This window comes from Malus domestica, chromosome 05, assembly GCF_042453785.1.
Source record: "Malus domestica chromosome 05, GDT2T_hap1".
Taxonomy (NCBI): domain Eukaryota; kingdom Viridiplantae; phylum Streptophyta; class Magnoliopsida; order Rosales; family Rosaceae; genus Malus; species Malus domestica.
The window spans coordinates 29,980,738-30,002,545 of record NC_091665.1 but is presented as its reverse complement, the minus strand read 5'-3'; the positions used below and the strand labels follow the sequence as shown (position 1 = coordinate 30,002,545).

The window sequence follows — 21,808 nt, the reverse complement described above, 5'->3', positions numbered from 1 at the left end:
ATCGAGTTCGTTCATCATACATTGTGCAATCAGTTTTTATCAGGTACTATTTGTGTTTAATTTTAAATAAAAATATTTAAAATGATTTATAATCGTACGATTTACGATACGATGAACATACACAATTTACGGATCCTTAGGATCCTTACAAAGAGATTCCGGATTCGAAAAGCTTAACTTTGATTGGACTTGAATCCCCTTTGAGTTAATTTCTAAAAATTTGAATTGTTGGTCTAAAACCTTCGGTGTGCCCACAATTTGACCACTTTTCAAAATTTCCCATGCACCATATACAAATTTATCATTATACTAGGTATGGTTATTGCCTAAATTTGTTTTTTTGGGAAAATACGTAAAAATATGACAGTTTCTTAATTTTGGGGCAAAAATAGGACATTTCGAATATGCACACCATGCACAACAATAAGACAGAAATATGATTTTTCCTACACCTTGAAATGATTAAATTGTCCTCTCATATAAATGGGTTATCCAGAAATTTCAGCTCTCATTTCTTATTTTGTAGAGAGAGAGAGAGAGAGAGAGAGAGAATTTTTCTCCCCAATTCTAGTTCGAAGAACCCTAACCCACCCATATTCTTCAACCAAGAGCTCTTTCTAACCCAACTATCTTCTTCATCTAAGCTTTCTCTCTTTCTCTCTCTCTTCTCTCTCTACATTTTGAATATACACAAGAGTTCTCTCTCTAACCCACTCATCTTCTTCGATTTTTACCTTTTCATTCGTAGGTTTTGTGAATTGGGTTTGCTTAATTTTACTTTTTGATTGATGGATTTTTGGAGTTGAAGTGATTGGTTTGGTGTTTCTTGGAGGAGACCCAAATCCTTTAGTTTTGATTTTTTTTTTAAATGTTTTTTATCATTTCTCTGATTTATATGTGGGTTTTGATTTCTTCTGTCTTCTCCTTCCCTCTGATCCCTCTCTCGATCCAAATTTACAAGCACTAAAATAGGGTTTGGCTTTTGATGCAATTAAATGAAAACACGTAATAAAGGTTAGTTGCCTTTTGGAGAATAGATAAATTTGAGGGAAAAGAAAGAAATCATAGTGGAAAGAAGGAAAAGAGAAGGATATGGACGAAATTGTTTCGAGGACTCGTTCTGTAATGTCCCGTCCCTCAAATTTCGGTTTTATAATTTTTTTTTTAAATATATGATTTTTTATTATGAATTATATGTTACTATATTACTATTTTAATATTTTATTTAATATTACTATTTTTATGTGAGGATTTTGTGTGGCCGTGGGGCCTACACCCCATTTCATTTCTCCCCGTGTCTTCCTTTCCCTTTACGAAAACTCTCAGCTCTCTCTCCCTCTCTCTGAACTCTTTCCTCCACAGAGACAACCCCACACACAAACCTTCGATCTCAGATCATCTCACCACCAGATTATCATCATCTCCACCTCTACAAATTTAACCCTAAGTTTGGGTTACGGGAATCGTGTTTTGGCTGTTGGGGATAAGAAAATCTAAGAACTCAAATCCCTGAGCTCTCCGGCAAGAATCAGGACAAAATCCGACTGGTATCAAACTTAGGCTTAACCCTTCCAATCGCAGGTAGGATTTCCTTGCTCTGTCTATTGGATTTGAGTTAGAATTCCAGTTATAAACCTCTGTGACCTTCTGTTGCGTTTCCTAGTTTCCTGATGTGAGATACCAGCAAGTTGCATGCTTAAACTTGACGAATTCAAGGTTTTACGAACTCAATTTGATTTCTATTTGAAAATTTAAAATTGTAAGGAACCCTTGCATAATTTTGCAGCTTTTCGAGTGAAGAAGTTTAGCAATGTCTTGCATAAATTTGCCTCTGTCTCCATTGTGATTCATAGATTTACTATTTTTTTTAGGAAATTCAAGCGGCCTTGACATTTGGGCTCTTGACTGCAATCAAGGTTTGGATTTTTTCAACTTCAACGTTTTCCCCAAATCCCACCCTCCCATCACTCACCCCTTCGTCTTCCCCAAATCCCACCCTTCCAGTTCCCCTTCGTCTTCCCCACCCTCCACCCCTTCCACGGCTCCACTCCTCCATCCCCTCCACCCCTACCCACCGACACCCTTCCTTTCCCTGATACTCACACAGCAGAACCCATTTCATCCCCCAATTTTATCAAGACACCCACCACCCGATTTTATCAAGCTCCGCCATTTCCGACACCAATCTCACCACACACACCTGAACCCTCCGGTGTTTGAGTCTGACGGCGCCAACCTCTCCCTCCCTCCTCTTCCCCGGTCGTCCGCTCCCTCGACCTCCTCAGCGCCAACCCAGAAGAAGAACAAAAAGAAAAACCTAGAAGAAGAAGAAAAAGGAAGAGGAAGAAGAAAAAAATAAATTAAAAAAAAAACTGAAACTGCAACCCAGAAGAAGAAGAAGGAAAAAAAAAAAACCTTCATCTTCCCCAGATTTGAAGGAAGAAGAAAAAAAAAACGGAATTTGCAACCCAGATTCGGAGGAAGAAGAAGTAGAAGAAGGAAAAAGGAAAAAAAAAAAAAACTGAATCTAGGATTCGGAGGAAGAAGAAGAAGAAGAAGGAGAAGGAAGAAGGAGGCAGAAGAAGAATAAGAAGGAGAAAGAAGGAAAAAAAAAACCTGAATCTGCAACCCAGATTCGGAGGAAAAAGAAGAAGAAAACCCAACCCCCAAAACCCAGAAGAAGAAGGAGGAGGAGGAGGAGGAGGAGGAGGAGGAGGAAGAAAAAAAAAAAAAAAAATCAGGAACCCAGTTCGTCCCCCCCCCGAGGAAGAAGAAGAAAAAAAAAAGATGATTTTTTTTTCAAAGCTTTTGGCGGGAAAAAATGTAGGTACATGATTGTGGGAAAAAAAAAATCCACGTGGAACCACGTGGCGCCCAATCATTGTCCACATGGGCACCACGTCATCACTTAACTGGAAACTTAACAGTTTGACTAACGGATGTATGAGACTATTCCAAAATTTACACTTTGGGTATGACTCTGGGATTAAAAAAAATTGATGTACTAAATGTTGAAAATCACGAAACATGAGGCTAGTAAACAGTCTTTTGCCCTATTTTTTAATATTGCTCCAACAAGCAGGATATCATGACATCGGTGAGAAAAACTCTAGATTAGGCATCTATTTTAACCGCTTGGTGGTCTCCATCAATGGATTTGATCTTTGTTTTGAATACAGGCATTGCAGCTGGATTGGAGTCCATGATAGTTGATAAACTTGGCGGATTCAGTAAAGTTAACCCTAAAGTGTAATCTAACTCTCCTTGTTTATTTGATATTTTGGTTTACGTGGTGTTATTTTGAACTGATATATGTTTGTCAGGTGGATATCTTTGCACAACTCTTTTCTTTAAATAAGAAGTTTTTTTTATTTTATTTTATTTTTTATTTTTTAATTTTTTTTTAAAACTTGTTTCAAGCATTGTGAATCAGTTCATTAGTTTTGTCTTTCAGGAAATGCTAGCCAGGTGAGTGACGGTGCTGGAGCAGTCCTCCTTATGAAGAGAAGTTTAGCTATGCAGAAGGGACTTCCTATTCTTGGTGTTTTCAGGTATGGCGTTGATTATTTATGTTCAATTTAATTGCTTGACTTCCTATTCTCGAGTTGACTTTATAGTACAGATCTGCAAATTCATAGTAAAGAACTCTAATTATTAAGAAACAGAAAATTGAGAGATTGGCTGGTAGAGGTTTATTCATTCTTTATAATTCTTTTCATTGCTAATTTTTGTTAATTTCCTTGAGATTGATATGTTCAAGAATTAACTAAAGCTTTCTTTGTACTTCGTATACAATTTTATGATCTCTGTGCAGGAGTTTTGCTGCTGTTGGCGTGGATCCCGCTGTCATGGGAGTGGGTCCAGCTGCTGCAATTCCAGTAGCGGTGAAATCTGCTGGCCTTGAGCTTGATGACATAGATCTATTTGAGATAAATGAGATGATGCATTGCTTTTGATTTCTGTAAGCTTCATGATGAATTAGCTTAGCTTTGAAGATTTCAGCTAAGCAGTTTTATTTGTTTCATTTAGGCATTTGCTTCTCAATATGTATATTGTGTCAAGAAATTGGAGCTTGATCCTGAGAAAGTCAATGTTAACGGAGGCGATATTGCTCTAGGGCATCCTTTAGGTGCTACAGGTATATGAATGATGTTTTAAATTAGAGACTATCTTGAGACGCATGCTCATGTATGTTTGCATGCTTGCACCTGATGTAGTTTTCGATTTACATTACATTAGTTGGGCTCAAGGTTTTGGACGTTCGAATTCCCTTTGCAAGCATATCACTGATTAAGTTTGTTAAAGATAAAGAGAAGAGAGTCATTATTACGTTGGGATAGGAGTCTCAGTGCAGTATCTATATCATCTATATATGCATCAGATTAGGGGTTTTTATGTGGCTGCCGAATCACACATATATGTTGGGGCTTAAAAAGACTTCACTACTTTGGAGATGTTTATCTCACAAAGAAGAATGTAACGCAGCGGAATCGATAGGCAAGAGAAAGAAAGAATACTCAAACTATTACACAAGATTTTTATTCACTCACAAACTTAGAACAAGAGGAAACACTCAAACACTCTTAGAAGCTTTGTTGCTTCTTCTCACTTCTCACTACTAGCTTTCTTGGTTGTTTCAAATGGTGTGGATACCTTCTCCTTTTATAGGCATGGATGGAACCTTGGAGAAGCATGGAAGCATCATGCTAGAGATATCTAGATAATTCCACTACCTTCCTAAGCTAGAATTATCTATATTAATCTTGTATGTTGGTGGAATCCTCACCATTCTTCTAGACTCTTCCACCAACTTGAACTTTACTAGAATTCTCTAGCATGTGCATGGATCTTTCTTTATGTATGGGCCGGATCAATTGTCTTGGGCCAAGACAAGATTACATTTCAACATCCCCCTTCAATTTTGTCTTGTGACGCCGATTGATTTCCTTAATCTAACAAAGTCTTCTTGTTTGAGTGGCTTGGTGAATACGTCGGCGACTTGGTCTTGAGACTTCACGTATTCCACTAGTACATCCTTTCTTGCAATACACTCTCTTATGTAATGATAGCGGGTATCTATGTGTTTGCTCCTGTCATGGAATACTGGATTCTTTGCTAGAGCTATTGCAAATTTGTTGTCGACATAGATCTATGTTGGCTCTTCTTGTGGCATGCTTAATTCTTTTAGCAAGTTTCTCAACCAGATTGCATGACAGACACATGAGGTAGCAGCTACGTATTCAGCTTCGTAGGTAGAGAGAGTGACAATCGGTTGCTTCTTCAACATCCATGTGAATGCAGTGTCTCCCATGAAGAACACAAATCCAGTAGTGCTTTTTCGATCATCTGAATCTCCTGCCCAATCACTGTCGTTATTAGAACAAGTCAAAGTTATTAGAGCTTGAATAGAACAAGTCAAAGTTAACAGTACCTTTAAGGTATCGAAGAATTCTTTTGGCGGTCTTCAAATGTGTAGTTGTGGGATTCTCTATGTAGCGACTGACTAATCTGACGACATAGAGAATATTTGGTCTTGTGTAAGTCAAGTAGCGCAAGCTTCCAACTAAACTCTTGAAAAATGTTGGATCTACACTTTCTCCTTCGTCATGCTTGGTTAGTTTAGCTCCGCACTCCACTGGTGTGCTTATAGGCTTACAATCATCCATTTTGAACTTTTTCAGTATCTCCTTTGTGTAGCTTTCTTGGGAGATGAAAATGCCTTCTTTGTTCTGCTTGACTTCAATGCCTAGGTAGTATGCCATCAGCCCGATGTCGGTCATCTCGAATTCTTTGGTTATCACTCTCTTGAACTCTTCATATATACTTGGATTACTTCCAGTGAAGATTAGATCATCCACATATAAACACACAATCAGAATATCTTCATCCTTGACTTTGACCTAGAAAGCATATTCATGAGGGCACTTGATGAAGTTGTTTTCTTGGAAGTACTTGTCGATGCGACTATTCCATGCTCGTGGCGCTTGTTTTAACCCATAGAGGGCTTTCTTCAGCTTCAGAACTTTGTCTTCATGCCCTTTGATTTCATAGCCTGACGGTTGCTGAATGTAGACTTCTTTTTCAAGGATTCCATTTAGGAAAGCGGGCTTCACATCCATTTGTTGAATCTTCCATTTGTTTTGAGCTGCCAAAGAAATTAGTAATCGTATAGTTTCCAACCGAGCAACGGGTGCAAATACCTCATCATAGTCGATTCCGGCTCTTTGACTATAGCCATTCGCCACTAGTCTCGCCTTGTATCTTTCAACCTCTCCGTTGGTATTCTTCTTTGTCTTATACACCCACTTGACTCTGATGGCTTTGTGTCATTTCGGAAGAATAGCGAGTTCCCATGTATCGTTCTTCTGAATTGCTTCAATTTCTTCATCCATTGCTTTCCTCCACTTAGTATCTTGCACTGCTTCTTGGAAGTCAACTGGTTCACAATCAGCAAAGAGACATAAAAGTGTAGGATTATCGAGTCTTTCAGCTACCTCATAGAGATCTTGTAGACTTCTTGTGCGTGGTACTTCTCTTTCATTTAGACTCCCACTTGATGATGCTGATGCTGGTGAATTACCATGATTGGTTGATGTTGGTGAAGCAGGTGGAGTAGTGGACTCTTGTTGAACCTCTCTTGCTTGCTCCATCATCCCTTGTTCATTCTCTTATTCAAACTAAGGAAAGAAGTGAAGATCACCTGCATGAGAGCAAAAATCTCATTCTCCTTCTTCATCGAATGTCACGTCTCGACTGATCACCATCTTCCCATTGTTTGATTATACAGCTTATAGCCTTTTGAATTTGAGTCATAGCCGATGAAGATGAACTTCTCACTTTTGTCATCGAGTTTGGTTCTCCTCTCGTTTGGTACATGTACATGGGCTATGCTTCCAAAAACTCTTAGATGGGAGATACCTGGTTTTCTTCCACTCCATGCTTCTTGCGGAGTCTTTCCCCCACACACTTCTTGTTGGAGACCGATTTGATAGGTAGATAGCACATGTTACCACTTCTGCCCACAGCTCCTTACGCAATCTCTTACTTTTGAGCATGCTTCGAGCCATGTCGAGGATGGTTTGATTTTTTCTTTTCGCCACACCATTTTGTTGAGGGGATCTTGGAACTATCAAAGGTCAATGAATTCCATTGGCTTCACATAATTCTTGAAATTCCTTTGAAGTGAATTCTCCTCCTCAATCAGATCTCATGGCTTTGATCTTGCAACCACTCTCATTTTCTACAACAGCTTTGAATTTCTTGAATGCTCCAAATACCTCTGATTTCTACTTCAAGAAATACACCCAGATTTTCCATAAAAAATCATCAATGAAGAGAAGGAAATAATTATTTTTACCCAAAGAGCTTGGTTTTATTGGACTGCACACATCGGTGTGAATGAGCTCGAGTGGCTTCTGAGCTCTTATGGTCGACTCCTTTGGAAAACTTTTCCTGAACTGTTTCCCAAGCAAACATACTTCGCAAGCTTGATCAGGGCGACTGATGCACAGTAAGCCTATCACCATCTCTTTCTTGGATAATAACTCAAGTCCCCCAAAGTTAAGATGCCCAAAACGAAGATGCCAAAGCCATGATGTGTCTTTGTAACATGTTTTGAGGCACTTTGCAACATCATTTTGAATATTCATAGGAAACATCCTATTCTTTGACATTTTCATCTTGGCAATTAATCTTCCTTTGTCATCTCTCAGAAAAAGGCTATAATTTTTCATGTGAATATCATAACCTTTTTCTAAGAGTGAACCAAGCTCAAAATGTTGCTTTTCATATTGGGCACGTAGTAGACATTTGAAATTAATTGGTGACCGCCATTTTTCATGGGAATTAGGATGTTACCTTTTCCTTTGACGAGTATTTTGGATTCGTCTCCAAAAGAAACGTTGCCACTCACCGATTCATTGAGCTCTACGAACATGCTTCTTCTTCCGCACATGTGGTTGCTGGCGCCGGTGTCAAGGTACCATGTATAGTCTTGGTTTCCATCATTGTTCTTGCATGCTAGTAGCACAATGCCTTTATCTTCTTTCTCTTCTTTCACATAATTGACCTTCTCATCAAGCCTGTTGCTTAGAGCTCTACATTCCCAAGCATAATGCCCAAACTTTTGACAGTTGTAGCATTGAACTTGAGATTTTTCATACCTCAAGTTTGAGCATCATCTTCCATGACCATGTCAAGCTTCCTCCTCTTTCGTAGTTGTTATGATTGTTAAAGTTCCAACCATGTCCACGTCCACGACCTCGACCACGACTTCATTCGTACTGGTTTCTCTCGTTGTCCAAGCTTTCTTCTTTCTTCTTTGGCTGGACATGCGTCTTGAGGAGCTGCTCATCATTCCCTTGCCTCTTCTTATGTTTCTCTGCATATGCTTATAGCGAACCCATTAATTGCTCTATACTAATTTCTTCCAAGTTTTTAGTTTCTTCAATCATCACAACAATGTGCTCGAACTTGGGGTCAAACGAGCGTAGTATCTTCTCCATAATTCTAACATCTTCTAACTTTTCTCCGTTTCTTTTTAATTGATTGGAAACGGCTAGGACTCTTGAGAAATAATCAGAGATTGATTCAAACCCTTTCATTTGTAGAGATTCGAACTCACCTCTTAATACTTGAAGACGAACCTTTTTCACTTGTTCGGCTCCTTTGCAAGAGGTTTGAAGCTTCTCCCATGCTTGCTTGGCAGAGTTTGCACTCGAGACCTTTTCAAAGCCATTGTCATCTAATGCTTGGTAGATGAGGGAGAGAGCCTTCTTGTCTCTCTTTCTTGAATCTTTCAAACTCTTATTCTGGGGTTGGGACATAGTAGCTTCATCTTCTGGCTCAGTGTAGCCTTTTTCCACAACTTCTCATACATCGTGTGCTCCCAAAAGGGCCTTCATTTTGATACTCCAATTATCGAAGTTGTTGTCGTCGAGCACTGGAACTTGGAAGGCTGTCATAGCGTTGCTAGCCATAGCTCTGGTACCGCTTTGTTGGGGTTTAAAAAGACTTCACTACTTTGGAGATGTTTATCTCACAAAAAAGAATGTAATGCATCGGAATCGATAGGCAAGAGAAAGAAATAATACTCAAACTATTACACAAGATTTTTATTCACTCACAAACTTAGAACAAGAGGAAACACTCAAACACTCTTATAAGCTTTGTTGCTTCTTCTCACTTCTCACTACTTGCTTTCTTGGTTGTTTCAAATGGTGTGGATGCCTTCTCCTTTTATAGGCATGGATGGAACCTTGGAGAAGCATGGAAGCATCATGCTAGAGATATCTAGATAATTCCACTACCTTCCTAAGCTAGAATTATCTACATTAATCTTGTATGTTGGTGGAATCCTCACCATTCTTCTAGACTCTTCCACCAACTTGAACTTTGCTATAATTCTCTAGCATGTTCATGGATCTTTCTTTGTGTATGGGCTGGATCAATTGTCTTGGGCTAAGACAAGATTACATTTCAACAATATATGCATTGAGAGTAGTCAGTTTGTTTTTGGAGAGTATTATGGCATGGGTTAGGTTTTTAGAAGTCATCATCATCTCATATTTTTTGTTTTGGTTGTTGCAGCATGCATTAGATTAGGGTTTGGTTTGGCTGCCGCTCATGCGTGAGTGAGGTTTTAGTGAGATACACATGCTTTAAATTCCACATGCACTGAGAAGAGCTTAGAAGAAAAATAGCATGGTTGCGGTTGTGCGTGCTTCATAGATGGTGTAGTCACTTCATGGTGCATGAGTATATATGATTATATATTTGGTTCTTGTCGCATAGCTAGGCTAATAAGCACATAGAGCATTACAGTTTGATCTTTACGTCAGTGTGCTAGTGTGAGAAAAACTGTTTCAGCCGTGTGATTTTAGAAGACAAAATTCATTTTTCTTCACTGATTTTTTCCGAGCTTTAATCGAAATCAATTATGAAAATGTGCCTTGTGATTTTTGTAATTGGTTGATTTTCAAAAATCATTTCATCATACATACATTATGCATGATCACGTTAGTATGTAAGTCTTTACTCATTTCTTTAGTGTTTGTCTTGATGGGAGCCCGATGATTTTCCTAGTGGTGGGTTTTGCCTCATAAAATTCTACGTCCTATTGCACGTTTTATTTATTGTTTTAACTGCATATATGTAGGATAATTTGATATGTTGTGAATGTGAAAGTAAATTGAAAATTGAATTGAATTTTTAAGTTAACCTATTCATCCCCTCTAGATTAACTACCCATCCTAAAACTTTCACAAACGAAGTTACATAGCGCATCTTGCTAAATCTTGTTGGTTCATCAACATAATACCCTCCTGAGATTTTATTTCGGGACCTAATAAATCTCCCTAAATCTTTTGAAATTTGCGAATGTCTTATGGATTCGTCTTTCTTTTGAATGGCCTGGTCTCGACGTTTAATTTAATTTTTAAATGGTTTATATTTTTCTGTAATTTTCCAAAACAAAATGCCCAAATAAGAACAACAAAAAAATTGAGAACAATTTTGATAACCACTAAGTAAATTTACAGTAATAAAGCCCTAGGTGAATTGACTCAAAGAAGCCGATGCCTTGGTCGGTTGGTCCTCACCTCAAACATCCAGGAAGATGCACGGAAGAAGAAATGTCGCTGTCAGTGTGACTCCATTTCGTTAAGAGCGTACTTGAGATGTAGTTATCAGTTAAGTAGGATATAGCCAGACATCTTCCTGGAAGCTTCCGTCCTCATTCCATGCTAAAAGTTGTCTATAAGATTCGTATATAAAGTTTTTGGAAATCAATAAGCACAAGAAGTGGTAGACTGGTCTCAGGGCCCGAGTTAAATCCCTCCACCCTTTCCATTTTCATAGTTTAAATATATTTAATTTAGTATTAGATTATTTTATTATTTGTAAAAAAAATATCAATAAAGACATAAAAGAAAGTGGCACATAAGATCATATCAAAAGCCCAATATAACTCAAAATTTTTGTGGCCTATGTTTAACTGACAAGGAAGAAGGGTCGGCGGCACAGAGAAAATATAAAGAGAGATGTGTTTGTAGGGTTGTTTAGAGAATGTGTTATTCCCCTTAAGCAGTGCCTTTATTTATAGTAATAAGAGAAAGAATAAATCATTCTCCTCCAATGAATACAAGCCTTAATAGAAAAGAATAACTATCAAATATAAATAGGATTTATACAATCACACTTAAATAAGAAGTTTATAACACTACCCCTTGAGTGTATAAGTACTCAAGTAGATTCGGCATCATGTAGAGTTGAGGAAATCGACTCATCGTCACTGATTATGGGAACACGCTAGTCTCAATAAGGTAGGAACTTGTATAAGGAACTAAGTCTCACAAAAATCCTAAGGCTATGGTAAAAACCGAGTAGGGACAAAATCCATAGTCTAAGGAAAAATGTGTGAGTAATGCAAAGTCAAATGAAACGTCTACAAGACGTTATCAGGGATATGATTAACCCAAGGTGGGTGACTCGTCAAAACCTTGTTAGGTAGCAAAACCCTAGTGGGAAAATGCTCCTAATCATAGGAAAAAAAGTACATTAAGATCAAGCAAGTATACTTCAGGATACTCCCCCTGAGTTTGACACAATTCCAAAGAGAACTAACAATGTTACAACTCAGAAAGTTTACGCATACCAATTTCTTGAACAAACTTCTGAAACGTCACATTCAGTAGTGATTTAGTGAAGAGGTCGGCCAGATTGTCTTGTGCATGGATTTGCGTGACATCAATATTCTGATGCTTTTGTTGTTGATGTGAGAAGAAGAACTTCAACGCAATGTGCTTGGTGTTGTCTCATTTGATGTAACCCTTCTTGAGCTGTTCAATGCATATTGCGTTGTCTTTATAGATCGTTATCGGGACGTCAACGATGGGGTAAAGATTGCAAGAGCTTCGAATATGGCCCACAACTCCTTTCAGCCATAAGCATTCCCGATTTGCTTCGTGTAGGGCGAGAATTTCAACATGGTTAGACGAAGTGGCAATTAAGGTCTATTTTGGTTGACCTCTAAGAGATTGCAGTACCTCTAACGGTAAAGACTAACCCGTTTGAGAATACGCTTTGTGCGGATCAGATAAGTATCTTGCATTGGCATAACTAACAAGGTGAGAATCGATTTAAGATAAGGGGGTGCGGCATCACTCAAGGATCCGTAGGATAGAACATGCCCAGATATGTGGCACCCTTAAGGTAACGGAAGATGTCTTTAACACCAGTCCAATGTTTGCATGTTAGTGCATTATTGTATCTTGCCAAATGATTAACAGTGAAGGAGATGTCGGGTCTAATGTATTGAGCTAAGTACAATAAAGAGCCTATCGCAATTAGATAAGGAACTTCAGGCTCTAAAATCTCTTCATTATCCTTTTTCGGATGGAAATGATCTATTTTTGCATGTAGCGATCGAACGACCATAGAAGTACTCGAAGGCTTCGCTTTATCCTCGTTAAAGTGGCACAACACCTTCTAGGTGTAGTTTGATTGATGTAGTAAGATTCCATCTAAACGGTGCTCTATCTCGAGACCGAGACAGTGTCAAGTCTTTCCTAGATCTTTCATCTCAAATTTCGACTTCAGGTGCACTGCAGTTCTCTGGGGCTCTTCAGGAGTTCTGATGAGATTCATGTCATCAACATATACTGCAAGAATCACAAAACAAGAATGTGACTTCTTAATGAACACACAAGGGTATAGTTTATTGTTCACATATCTCTGACTAGTCAAATACTCACTTAGACGGTTATACCATATTTTTCCTGATTGTTTCAAACCGTAGAGTGAACGCCTCAGCCTAATTGAGAGCATGTTCCGGGGTTTGAAAATATTTGATCGAGTCAATGTAAGTATTTTGGGAACATTCATATAAATTTTCGTATCAAGATCCCCATAAAGATACGCAGTTACTACGTCCATCAGCTGCATACTTAGTTTTTCAAAAACTAACAAACTGATAAGGTAGCGAAAAGTAATCACATCTATAACGGGTAAATAAGTTTTGTCATAGTCAATCCCGAAGAGTTGTGAGAAGCCTTGCACAACAAAATGATCTTTGCAACGCACAATTTGGTTCTTCTCATTACACTTCCGAACGAAAACCCACTTGTAGCGAACAGGCTTCACATGTGAAGGAGTAAGAGCTACATGTCCAAACACCTTACGTTTCACAAGCGAATCAAGTTCGACTTGGATTGCTTGTTTCCAGTTTGACCAATCAGTTCTACGTCGACATTCATCAACAGAACGAGGTTCAATGTCATCGCTCAACATGATCTCAGTAGCTACTGCATATGCTAATGTATTGTCGACGATCATCTCATTTCTACACCAAATATCATCAAGGCTAGTATAATGGACCGAAATATCATGATTTTCAGGAGGTGAATTTGTCTATTCAAGGACATTTCTGTAATCTAGAATTTCTTCATGAGTTGGATAGAATGATTAAGAGACAGTCGGATTCACGGTAGGCTCTTCAGGGGCCTGTGTCTTGGGTTTCCTCTTTCGAGGGTGTGAATCGTATGAACCAAGTGGTTTGCCACACTTATGTGTAGGGGCGGATGATTAGCTAGTCGCTAATGTATGTGGATTAGCCAAAGTGGCGTTCTGGGCCTCCAGGAAGAAAGTCTGTCATACATTTGGTACATCTATCTTTGCAGGTACATTCGCACCCGGAATATGTGATCTTGTCAGTCACGCTAGATCGGTGAAAGCATCTGGCATGCTCTGAGTTACGCTCTGAAGATCTAATATGTGATGTATTTTAGTTTCAAACAGAGCGGTGTGGGGATCTAAATGAGACAAAGTAGGAATCGTCCACGATAATTCGCGTCATTCTTTAGGAACGTTGACATTCTTATCTCTCCTTAACTACATGAAGATTGTCTCATAGAAGTGACAATTTGCAAAACGAGCGGTAAACAAATATCCTATCAAAGGTTCTAAGTAACGAATAATTGAAGGAGAATCATATCCAACATAGATTCTCATCCTTCGCTGATGCCCTATTTTTTTACGTAAGGGTGGCGAAATCGACACATAGACCGCACAACAAAAAATGCTTAGATGCTCAGATGCGATATATCCGGTAACCAACTGAATGACGTTATATGGTTGGGTCACAAAAAGCCTCAGGCGAACCAACATGGCTATGTGCAATATTGCATGGCCCCAAGCAGCGATCAAGAGCTTGGTTTGTATGATCAATGATCAAGCAATCATTTGTAAGCGCTTAATGAATGCATATGCCAGGCCATTCTAGTGTGAACATGGGGTACTGGATGTTAAACTTCAACCCCAACCGACATGCAATAATCATCAAAAGTTTTAGATATGAATTCTCCAGCATTATCCAATTGAATAAAGTTGATCGGATAATCAGGGTGATGAGCCTTGAGATTGATAACATGAGCCAACAATTTGGACAATGCAGCGTTCCTTGTGGAAAACAAGCACACATGTGACCAATGTGTGGAAGCGTCAACCAAAATCATAAAATATCTAAATGGTCCACATGGAGGGTGAATCAGTCTACAAATATCTCCCCTGAATCCTTTGTAGAACCTTTTGGGGAGCACGACAAACACAGGACCAATGGTCCTTTAAACCATAATGGTAGCATATGTCCACATCCATAGTTTCAGGTGCTTTGCCCTTATTCTTGAAATTTGGGGCCTTCGGAGTGAGGTTAGGCCGCTTCTGGGCTCGGTTTCCTCCCTTAGATGGGCCTTGCTCTGTTGACCTTGACGGTGTGGCTTCTGGCAGCCCCTACCATGCCTATGTTGGCGTTTTGAGCGTTGGTTTGTGCTATAATTTACTTCAGGCACAACAGTAGCCCCAGTAGGTCGAGCTTGATGATTTTCATCAACATCTTATTCTACTTTTCAGTGATAAGTAAAACAGAGACTAAATCTGAAAAATTAATGTACTTCTGAGCCCTATGTTGTTGCTGCAAGACAATATTAGTAGTAGAGAAGGTCGAACAGGTCTTCTCCAAGAGATCTTCTTCAGTCAAGGTCTCAATATAGAACTTGAGAAGTGATCAAATTCGACAACTTCAGAATTATATTCATTCACAAACTTAATGTCTTGGAAGCGCAAATAGTGCTAGTCATGTCTTGTTTCATGCAAGAATATGTCATTTTCGTGATTAAAGCGATTAGCCAAAGCGACCTAGAGTGCTAGTGATTCTTCCTCAGGAAGGTACTCGGTTTGCAGTGCATCATAAATGTGTCTTCAGATGAAGATCATAGCAGTGGCTTTCTCAGCTTCGCTAACTAGGTTGTCCGTCTCATCTTCAATGGCGGAACGCAAATTCTTTACAGTGAGGTGGAGCTTCACATCTTGGACCTACTTGAGGTAGTTTTTTCTAGAGACCTCCAACGCAGTGAAGTCGAATTTGTTCAAATTCGACATATTCCTATTACAAAATAAATGGACAAGATGTGGTTAGTGTAATGGAGAAAAATCAATCCATTCATATAAGAGTAGAACACTCAGGTTCTAATAGACCTGTATTGGTTTAAATTTACATGAAAAAACTTCAGGTTTTCATGGGTGAAGTTTTGAAGGAAAACTTCAGGTTTTCAAATAAGGCATGTTTCTAGAAACTTCATGTTTCAAAATAATTATGAATTTCAGGTTCATATGTTCTTGCAGACAAACACAATTATATATAGATATATGTAACAAGAAAATATGTAAATAGATATTCAAGTCTAAAATTATAATTGAATTAATTATTTGAACTTCAGGCCAAAATTAAAATACGGGTGAAAAAAAATATAAAACCCAAATTGTCTAAAAAAATAAACAATTGAGCTCGGGGGCCCAAAAATATGGGCCAAAACCCACAGGTGGGTTGAGCAAATTTGTGCCGTGTAGCCTAGGCCCAAAATGGGATGCGGTGGACACAGGTTGGTCAGGTAAAAAAGAATTGGGATGCGAGCCTAATCGCAGCAAACAGGCTGCAAAAATAGGGTCCAAAACAAAGGCCCATATGGGCACTAATCATATGCGGCGCGATGCAGGTGCACCGATGCACCAACTGCAGGCTGGGATCGCTTGCATGTGGGAACACAGATGCACCAACACGGGGTTGGGATTTGGTGCAATGCGTGCATGTGGGACACCATAGCCCTCGGGCTGGTGTCACGTGTTGGGCCAAGCTATGGTGTTGGACCGCTTTAGGCGAGCCTAGTTAAAAGAAGAAAAAAAAATTCCTTTTTTTTTCGCTGGCCGAGCAGGCTAGCCCAATATGGGCTTCGAGTTTTGGTGTCTAGAACACCTCAATGTGTGCTGGGTAGCTTCGCCAAAGAAGGAGACTGGTGCCACTACTGCGGGCGGTTGAGTTCTAGGTTGAAAACCATGGTGCAGGTCCCTGAGTTCGAAGGGGAACAAATCCAAGTGATAAAGAAAAGGTTTCTTGATCGAGGGATTTAGAACCAAAGATTCAAAAAATATTTTGAAAGAATTCTTCTAGAATTCCGTTCAATCGTCGTCCAAGACAATGAAAGTAGCCCAAGAACACGACTTCAGGCCGCGGTTGCCCAGAAAAGAAGACGACAAGGTTGTGGCTAGTGACAACGAGGGGGGGGTTTCTGGGTTTAGGACGACGTCGTTTTGGTTCATTCACGGAGGTGGAACTTCAAGCTCCACGGGGTTTACTCGGGTCCTGGGTTCAAAGAACCCTAGAAGAATCATATTTTAATATATATTTTTTTTCAATCAATTCAATGCATATGTATTCAAATAATTTAATGCATGGCAATATCAAATTCACATAATTCAACAATTATGGATATAAGGCATACACAATTTATGTAGAATCTAAAATTCGATAAACATAAAGTTGAGTCATGCATTATGGTGAATGTTCATGTTATCAGGGCTGCAAAAATATCGAGATAAAAATCGTTGTTTTGAAAGAACCTGATTGCATGATGATATTGGTGAACTGGTTTGATGCAGAAAACTTTCACGTCAGATTCCTAAGTGCAACGGTAGGAGCATGCTGATAACGTGTTGTGAACTATGTTAAACTAACAGGAAGAGGGGACCGGCAGCATAGAGAAAATACAGAGAGAGATGTGTTATTCCCCCTACACAATGCCTTTGTTTATAGTAATAAGAGAGAGAAGAAATATTTCTCCTCCAAGGAATACAAGTCCTTAATATAGAAGAATAACTATAATCAAATCTAATTTAGGATTTACACAGTCATACTTAAATAAGAAGTTTATAACAAAAATGAATATGTTTAATTCTTAATAAAGAATTTTAAATTTACTCTTTGTATTTTCATATCTAGAAATTTTCTCTAGACCACCTAAGTTAAAAATAAATAAATAAGTAAAATATATAATATAAAATTATGCATTGTAAACTATCCAACTTTCAGTTGGTATCTATTTTTAATTATCTCATATTTTCTATGTTTTTCTTTTATCTCTCTATTTTCAAAATTTTCATTTATATCCAATTATTATGAAATTATTTATAAACCCTTTTTTTAAAGCTAAAAAAGATTACATAATCATTTCGGATAGTTAAACCCTACATATAAAGTTTATCTTGGGTATAATTTGTCTGAGAAAATTATATAATCAAATACAAGCACGACGATCATATATATATATATATCGCAAGACTGTTTGTTGCCATGTTTGCTTACCTATATATGTATGTTGAAATTGTATTTCAAAAGTTTGTCTTGATATAAAATATCAAATGTATTGATATTATCTATATACTAAAACCCGGTGGAAAAGCACTGTTCACGAGCAGTGTTTTGGCGGAACTGCCCTTGAGCTGCTGCCCATTCACAGCTATTTTTTCCGTTTTGTACAGTGCATTTACAATTTTACCCTTTGTATACACGTGTTGGTCTTCGTGGAAAAGAAACCTGCTTCTATGGGATCTCGACGCATTGATGTGGTTCTAGAAATTATGGTCCTTCTGGACTCTTCGTTCCATTTCGAAGCCAAGCTCTCAGACGTCTGCTTCTTTCTAAAAAAACTCTAGCCCTCTCCTTCCCTAACACACCTCCCGCAAACGTCTCTACTACGTCTTCTGCGATTAACACTTTTGAAACAAGAAATTAAATCGATCTCCAAAAGTTCAACCCCCAAACTGGATCAAGATCCATCACCATCTCCCGGTGCCTTGCTCAGATCGGCTCTGCACTCATCATCGATGACTCTGCCTTCACGGAGGACTCCGCAAATCCCATCGGCGATAAAGGTAAAGCACACCACCTCTCCCTTTCTTCGTTTTCATGGCCGAATGTCAAATCAAGCAACTTTGACTCATGCATGTGTGTATTCTGTAAAGATGCTTCTCAATCTGTTGTCTGGACTAAAGAAAATGAGGATGGGGCTCTCGAGAATTTCAAATCCCAAAAAAGAGAAAGGTATAAATTTTGTTTAGTTGCTTTGTATCTATAAGAATAATTTTTATTTTAGGTTACTTCAAAACTGCTGGAGTTTGGATTTCATATGTTTTTTCAGGCGATTTATTTGTTAGATCGTATGGATATTTGGGTATGAATTGGCAGAAGATTGTGCAGACGATGATGAAGCAAAGTAGGTGATTTATAATAAGTGACTTTTTCTTTGTTCTTTATTTTACTATAGATTCGAATTTATCATTATAATTTTTTTTTAATTTTTCTGTGCAGTTATATGGTCGGGTTTTTTGCAAAGTGTATGAAAATCATTTGAATGCTGAGAACCTATTATATTCGCGAAGTCCAGGCAATGCTGCTCTACATGATACAAGAGATCGACACCTTCATCCATATGTAAGTTTCTCTAATAAATACTTTGAACAAATGCTTTATGAATTTGAGTTTTTATCTTCTGATTATTTTTTATGCAGAGGTGGTATTAATTTTCCTTTGACTAGAAATTTAGAGGTTTCTTAAGTTACAATGTTATCAAACTAAATTTTTCTAATTTTCTGATTTTGGGGTATTGCAGGGAGTGCTAATATACAGATTTTCTGGGATTTTTTGTTTTTGAATGGGTATGTGTTGTTTTTAACGTTTCGGTTCTCACGTGTTTTGTTCTTTTATTCTGTTGTTTGCCTGCTTTTGTGTTGCTTCTTAATTTTCATTTTTCAATGTTGGGTGATGGAAATTTGTAAAAATAGTTGTAGTTTTCTGAGAAAGTTGGGGATTTTAGTTATATTTTCTGTGTAATCCCAACTATAAGACTGAAAAATAATTGAAAATTGATGGTTTTTTTTTTCACTTTCTCTTAAATGTTTTTTCTTGAATTTAAAAGCATCTTTCCCGATTGGTTACTATGGTTCTGCTCTCTCTAATTAGTTATTTCATATTCTCTCCAACCTTTTTGTCTAATTTTATTTTTCATTTTTTTGGTGGCTTTCTGCAGAAGTTAGCATGAGGTTTTCACATGACATGGATGATGAGTAGAGATACTCATCTAGAGAATGAACCTACCAAGGTATATGCAAAAATTGTCCTTTGGGTTCATATAGAAGTATGAATTTTCTTTTAGCGTATAACTTTGACGTAATAATTTATCTCATGGATTATAAGATATCTTATGGATTTTACCTACTTGGCAGACAACGTCTGATGTTACTTTAAAGGAGCTGAGATCAGCATGTCACAACAGTCTCACAAGCAAATGCCCAAACTGTATACATCACAGTAGGCAAGTTTCAATCTTTTTAGCTTCCAATTAATATTTCGTGCTGATATTTGATTGCATTGTGTTTGGGTGTTTGGTTTCGGGATTTCTCAAGTTGAATTGCAACGTGGGTAATGAGAAAAAAAATGGATTTGGTCTCTGGTTACAAGGTGACTTCACCTCTCACTCTCTCTAAAACTCAATTTTGAAGCTGTTGTCCATATATATATATATATTTTTGGATCACCATCACCATGGGTCATCTGAATATCAGCCTTTTATTTTGTCTTATAGTTTTATCGTCATACATCGTTGGTTGATTGTTTTTGTTTTCAGTGTAAGGTACTCTCTGCAATTTATTGCAAAATAATGTCAATTTTTCCTTCTTTGGAAACAACTAGGAGCCAGTCTGGTATCCAAACTTTATGTTCGCTGCATGTAGCACTTGAAAAGATTAAGAATATTCTCTTAGCATTGCTCGGAATGTAGTCAACTTTATTTGATAGGTATTCCCTCAATTTGCATTTGTAATTTATGCAGTAGTGCTACTTCAACTTTTCAAGTAAAAAAATTATTTCCCCCCTCTACTCTGGAGGAATAAATTTCTGTTTTGGTGTTTAAATTTGTTTCATTCATGATGAGTTTGTATATAAATTGTATTGTGTCTATAATGGGCAAATTATTTGTTATCATTTAGGCTACAATGGAATCGCAAATTTGTCAAATATATTTTAGATTCTTGGTTGCATATTCACCTACTCACAACTATTGTTTTCTGTCTATTGATTGGATGGACTTTTATAATTTCCAAACCTATAGTTGCAATGCTTTTGACATGTTAAATTGGAGTTGCATCTCTCTTTTTTTGTTCATGAAATTCGTTATCTTACTAGCTTGGGAATTAACTAATACATTTTATCCGCTCGCGTGATGTCAATGGGTCTTGAAGTTGTTGCTGCAAGCTTTAATTCATCAGTATCTAGATAATTGTACCTATTTGTTGGTTGAATGCTGATGTGAGTAATAATTTTAAATTTTACATCTTGAAGATTAATCATAAGTTGTGTTTCATCTGTGATGTTTATGATGCCTTTAGATTTCCACATTTGTTGGTTTTGTTTATGTAGTTTCATGGGTGATACGATTACAGAGGTATTGTAGGAAGTTGCTGAATTTCATGCGCACAATTAAGGTTGGATTCTTTCTCACGCACACTCCCATTTTCTTGAATGTTGACCGGTTTGTGAGTATGGTTAACGCAGCAAGGTTAAGTATGAGCTCGACAAGAAAAGTGGCCTTATAGTAGTAAGATTCTTATTTTTCTTCACTTACAGGTTGCACGTCTAATTTTTGTTGAAATGCAACTTAATTGATGATTATCCTACTAGATGAATTGTAACTGAATTGATTTTAATTTTTATTTCAGCAACTTAGTTGATATGGAAATTGAACTTTTTAAAATCCTATTATATTCCGTTATATTACACTATTGCGTCTGGACTAGCAATTTTCATACGATGTCCAATTTTCATACGATGTCACCTATAAAGTTTGTTGCTTTATCATGTCATGTATTTTATGTTGGAATTTGTATTCAATCACCAAAAGTAGAAGTGATTGCTTCTTTGTTCAAGCCTATGTTCGATAAAGGTCGGGGGCGTAATTAGTATAGCTTTTCTCACCACTTACATTTACTTTGCCACTTTAATATTTTTGTATCCAATTTCCATTATCTAATTATTTAAAACTTTCTGTTATATTTGTTTTATGAAGAGAATACAGTTGCGTAATTTTTCATATAATTTTCAATCCCGCACTAACGCGCGGGCACAATTTCTAGTTTGTCCTAAAAATTTGTCTTGATATAGCTTTTTTTTTTTTTAAATTGCGACAAAGCTACTGTTTGTTGCCACGCTTTCTGTCCTGAGTTGATTTTTAGGTTTACCTTTCATCAAGTCATCTTTCATTCATTATTCTTTTTTCATTTTTTTTTTTTTTTTTGGCGATTTCTGGTTCATTACTAAACCCTCTCTTCTTAGAGTAAGAAGCCCACAACCAAAACCACATACACATATACGTCACACGAGAGAGAGAGAGAGAGAGAGAGAGAGAGAGAGAGAGATGGCAGTAAGGGC

At 37.7% G+C, this 21,808-nt stretch overlaps 1 protein-coding gene and 2 long non-coding RNA genes across 3 annotated transcripts; 2 read left to right on the top strand and 1 right to left on the bottom strand.

Moving 5' to 3' along the window:
- The first annotated feature begins 3,181 nt into the window (after positions 1-3,181).
- Positions 3,182-4,162, top strand: LOC139196494 (uncharacterized). Its single transcript, XR_011581475.1, has 3 exons — positions 3,182-3,249; positions 3,455-3,551; positions 3,815-4,162. It is a non-coding gene; the product is annotated as an uncharacterized lncRNA (long non-coding RNA).
- A 1,118-nt stretch (positions 4,163-5,280) lies between these two features.
- Positions 5,281-5,780, bottom strand: LOC139196198 (uncharacterized mitochondrial protein AtMg00810-like). The gene is made up of 2 exons (XM_070821867.1): positions 5,432-5,780; positions 5,281-5,366 (listed from the first exon to the last, which is right to left on the bottom strand). Exons 1-2 carry the CDS (start codon positions 5,778-5,780, stop codon positions 5,281-5,283), a joined length of 435 nt encoding a protein of 144 aa, XP_070677968.1.
- A 12,913-nt stretch (positions 5,781-18,693) lies between these two features.
- On the top strand, positions 18,694-19,481 carry LOC139195946 (uncharacterized). Its single transcript, XR_011581028.1, has 3 exons — positions 18,694-18,817; positions 18,996-19,041; positions 19,413-19,481. It is a non-coding gene; the product is annotated as an uncharacterized lncRNA (long non-coding RNA).
- Positions 19,482-21,808: the final 2,327 nt, after the last annotated feature.